This window comes from Lepidochelys olivacea, assembly GCF_965140295.1.
Source record: "Lepidochelys olivacea isolate rLepOli2 genome assembly, chromosome: 4".
NCBI classification, from domain to species: Eukaryota; Metazoa; Chordata; order Testudines; family Cheloniidae; genus Lepidochelys; species Lepidochelys olivacea.
The window spans coordinates 128,466,100-128,468,222 of NC_140414.1; the positions used below are offsets into that span (position 1 = coordinate 128,466,100).

General features: G+C 44.7%; 1 protein-coding gene across 2 annotated transcripts in view; it reads right to left on the reverse strand.

The window, feature by feature from the left end:
• Positions 1 to 2,123, reverse strand: part of HGFAC (HGF activator) — a 65,884-nt gene that overhangs the window by 63,073 nt on the left and 688 nt on the right. For both annotated transcript variants that reach the window (XM_084625994.1, XM_084625995.1), the window contains exon 2: positions 904 to 958. In XM_084625994.1, coding sequence (XP_084482120.1) covers positions 904 to 958 — 55 coding nt within the window. The remainder of the gene's footprint in view (positions 1 to 903; positions 959 to 2,123) is intronic.

Consider the following 2,123-nt stretch of genomic DNA (forward strand, 5'->3'; position numbering starts at 1 on the left):
AGGGGTGGCATGGGGCCAGAGCCTTGAGGGGAATCAGTGGTGCAAGGGGTCAGGAAGAAGGGGCAGCATGGGGGCAAGGCCTTGGGGGAGGGGATGGTGCGAGGGCGGGGCCATGGTTCAGGCACCCGTGGCCCCTTCATTTTTTAGAGAGCTTCCACCAACTCCTGGGCTAGATCTACAAAGGGATTTGGGCACCTCGCTGCCACTTTAGGTGCTAAAATTCAAAATTTAGATACGCAAACCCTCCCCCTCAACTGCCACCTAACTCTGTAGGTGCCTAAAGTCCTAGGGACCTGAATTTCCACTGGTAAAGTCCCTTAGCTGCTTACAAATCTGCCACTGGGCATGTGCACAGCCACTTCAGTCTAGGTGCCCGCATATAGCTCACGCTTAAGCCCCATCATGATCCTCAGACTAGGTAAGGATCTTTCCCTATCTTACCTGTGGGGCCTGATCTGGTAGGTGTTCTCAGAAACTTCCAACCAGATTGTGTCCAGCACATAGCACCACCAGAGGAAGAGGTGGTAATGTCTCCCCAACCCCTTTATATCTTTTAGCCAGTGGCTAGAGCACTCAGTCATGATGTGGGAGACCCAGGTCAATTCTCTGCTCTGCCTAATGTGGAGAAGGGATTTGAACTTGGCTTTTCCAGACCCAGGAGGGTGCCCTCGCCACTGCACTATTGGATATTCTGAGGCAGGTATCTCTTAGTATTTCCTGTTAGAGCAGCTCTACTGCGTATAAATAATTAAATATGCACTGGGGCCCATCTTTCTGTTCCTCTACCACTGTCTTAAAAAGTTCATGTTGAAACAAAAACAGGCTTATTATAGGGTTGCATATCATAGATACAGGTAAGCAGTTTGTTGTTATTACTGACACCTGTTAGATCTGATTTGGTACCTCTGTGGTGAAAGAGTTCATGTACTGAGCCTCTTCTTTGCGTAGACCCATGGTTCTACAAATAAAAATAATGCAGATTGGAAATACATAAATCCATTACATGAAACATTCTGTAAGGACAAAACATACACTCAGAGGTGTCCCAAAACACTTGTTATGTAGCACTTCGGCAAGAATCCTGTTATTTGAGTGTGCTTTTGGCTAGGGCACATTCTTGTGAAAGGGAATAAACAAACATTAGCTGATGAAAGGTCGTGGCTTATCCAGGAAAAGCCAAACATGGTACAAGAATGCAGAAGACAAGCTTCATTATACCTTTCTGTTATCTAGGGACATATGTTCCTATTTCTTTTGTCAGGGAGCACGTCTTTCAGAGCTAGTTCACAGCTATGAACAATGCCCCCAACCTTTTGGCCTTTCACATCATTTAGCAGTGTTCCCCATGGGCTGAGTTATAAGCAATCTCTATTTGAGCTCACTGACCAGGAAATGAACACTGATAAAACTAAATATGTTAATTCTAATCAGCCTCAAGAAATAAGGAATAATAGTAGGACATAATAAAATGCCACCACCACCAAAGGCACTCAGGACAACAAACAACAATAAAGCCATGATTAAAATACAGTATCCATATAATATAAATTCAACATCAGAAAAACAATCAAGGGAACTGGCACATAAGGAAGGGGGAGAAATAGATAGAGGGAAGTTAATAAATAAGGAGCCAAGCCTGATTCTTCTAAAAAAGCAGCTTGAGATGTTTATTACTACAGGGAAAAGCTTAAATGGATGCAAGGAAGAAAGAAGCTCCATACTCTAGAGCCTGCAACAGCTCCATCACCTCCCAACCTAAGGCCTGATCCAACACCCAGTGGCCCAATCAGGATTGAGGCCCTTTGTGCTAGCCGCTGTAGAAACACATAGAAAGAGACATTCCCTGACCTGGAATGCTTACAGTCCAAGACAAGATGCAACAAGAACATGTAATACACTGTTGAAAGGCTTTGTGGGAGGACACCAGCAACAGAGGTAAGAACAGGTGGTTATTGAGGCTAGCTATGTGCAGTTAGATGGCTCCAAGTCAATTCTTTAAAAATATATACAAACACAAACATTAGGGTTATCATTAATCCCTACTGGCCCCTCCCCTAGCCACTCATAGGTTGAGCCTGGATCAGGACCTGAGCCAGGAGAAAGCTTAGTAGCCTGACCACCAA